Here is a 1682-nt window from a genome sequence, read left to right on the forward strand (position 1 = left end):
GTCCATCAGAAATCAGAAATCGAGGTAATATATCTTATTTTCTTCACCAAACAGTCATAACAAGTTATGTCCATCAGAAATCAGAAATCGAGGTAGGTAGGAAACCCCTACATATTAAAGAACTGAATTAAAAATAACCATCATTTCCCCTTATTATTATTCAAGGAAGGCAGCCCGTTCTCCCAACAAACGTCTACAAAGCCTAAAAGTTGAGTTAGTGCTGTGTTTTGAAGTTTTAGTGCAATAGCCAGAGCTTACTGTGTTGGAAAAGATCAGAAAACAACTCTTTAACCTGAACAGTAAAACAAGAGTTGTATGTGTGAACCTAACAATACAGTTCTCTTTAATGTTCTGTTCATGTGTTTCAGATGTTCAGGACTTGGTGCAGATTAAAGAAGCTCCTGAAGAACAGAAGCCTGATGTGGACCAGAAGGACCAAGAACACCTCCACATAAAGGAGGAAGAGGAGGAACTGGGGAGCAGTCTGGGAGCAGAGCAGCTCAACGTGAAGGAGGAGACTGGTGACACCAACTTTTCATTCACTAAAGTTCCTTTGAATCCTGAGGATGATGAAGATGGACCTCTGTTCTTACAGCTTCATCAACACCAAGCTGAAGCCAGAGATCTTCCAACCAGCAGCTCAGCTGATAACCTGGAATCAGAAACTGGAGTACAGTCCTGTGGAGGAGCAGAAACTACCAGAAACCCAGATCTGAGTACTCATGAAGATGATTCTGACTCTTCAGAATCTGAAGTCAGTGAGGATGATGATGAAGAGGATAATGATCCTGACTCTCAGCTGAAACATGTAGCAGACTCTGGGACAAAAGACACTGATAAAGACTGTGAGACTTCTCCCAGCACGGCTCTTGAATCAGATGTAAAAAACAACAAAAAGTTTGGTTGCGACCTTTGTGGGCGAAGTTTTGGTCAGAGGGGACATTTGAGTAGACACGTAAGACTCCACTCAGGACAGAGGCCATTCTGCTGTGAGCTGTGTGGGCATAGCTTTACCCTCAAGGGACATTTAAAAAGACACATGAGAATCCACTCAGGACAGAAGCCTTTTTGTTGTGAGCTGTGTGATCGAAGCTTTACTGAAAAGAGCAATTTGAGCGCACATATGAAAATCCACACAGGACAGCAGCCATTTTGTTGTGAGGTCTGTGGGCGAAGGTTTAACACAAAGGGCAATTTAAACACACACAAGAGAATCCACACAGGACTGAAGCCATTTTGGTGTGAACTGTGTGAGCGTAGGTTTACAGAAAAGGGCAGTTTAGACAACCACATGAGAATCCACACAGGACAGAAACCGTTTCGTTGTGAGCTGTGTGATAAAGCATTTATCACAAACACCAGTTTAAAGAAACACGTTCAAATCCACACACAAAGTTAAACAGTCATTTGCAATGACTCCTAGGTGAGAAAACACACAGGTGGAAAAAAAACTGTTTCTGTACACATTTCAAATAAACTAAGATTATTTTGCTTTTAAAGAGTAACTTACCCCCAAATGAACTTTTTTTAGCTGATAAACTCTCTGGAATGTGTCTAAAATGTTATATAGTACTGTTTYTGTGCTAATTTTGATGTTTTTGTGCGTATTTTAACTGTCTGAGCGCTCCTCCTCCTCTGTCCGAGGCTGGTGTGGTGTGAGGCGGACAGCTCAGCCGAGGCTG

General features: G+C 42.0%; 1 protein-coding gene across 1 annotated transcript; it reads left to right on the forward strand.

Moving 5' to 3' along the window:
* Nucleotides 1-272: 272 nt before the first annotated feature.
* LOC106533926 (zinc finger protein 32) lies at nt 273-1509 on the forward strand. The gene has a single exon (XM_014030392.1). The coding sequence runs from the start codon at nt 347-349 to the stop codon at nt 1397-1399; it is 1053 nt and encodes a 350-aa protein (XP_013885846.1). The 5' UTR covers nt 273-346; the 3' UTR covers nt 1400-1509.
* The last annotated feature ends 173 nt before the right edge of the window (nt 1510-1682 follow it).

The sequence above is a fragment of the Austrofundulus limnaeus genome, unplaced genomic scaffold (assembly GCF_001266775.1).
Source record: "Austrofundulus limnaeus strain Quisiro unplaced genomic scaffold, Austrofundulus_limnaeus-1.0 Scaffold1049, whole genome shotgun sequence".
In the NCBI taxonomy this organism is placed as follows: Eukaryota; Metazoa; Chordata; class Actinopteri; order Cyprinodontiformes; family Rivulidae; genus Austrofundulus; species Austrofundulus limnaeus.

Coding starts and splice junctions, on each gene's coding strand:
- LOC106533926 (XM_014030392.1), top strand. CDS start 347: ATGTTCTGTTCATGTGTTTCAGATGTTCAGGACTTGGTGCAGATTAAA.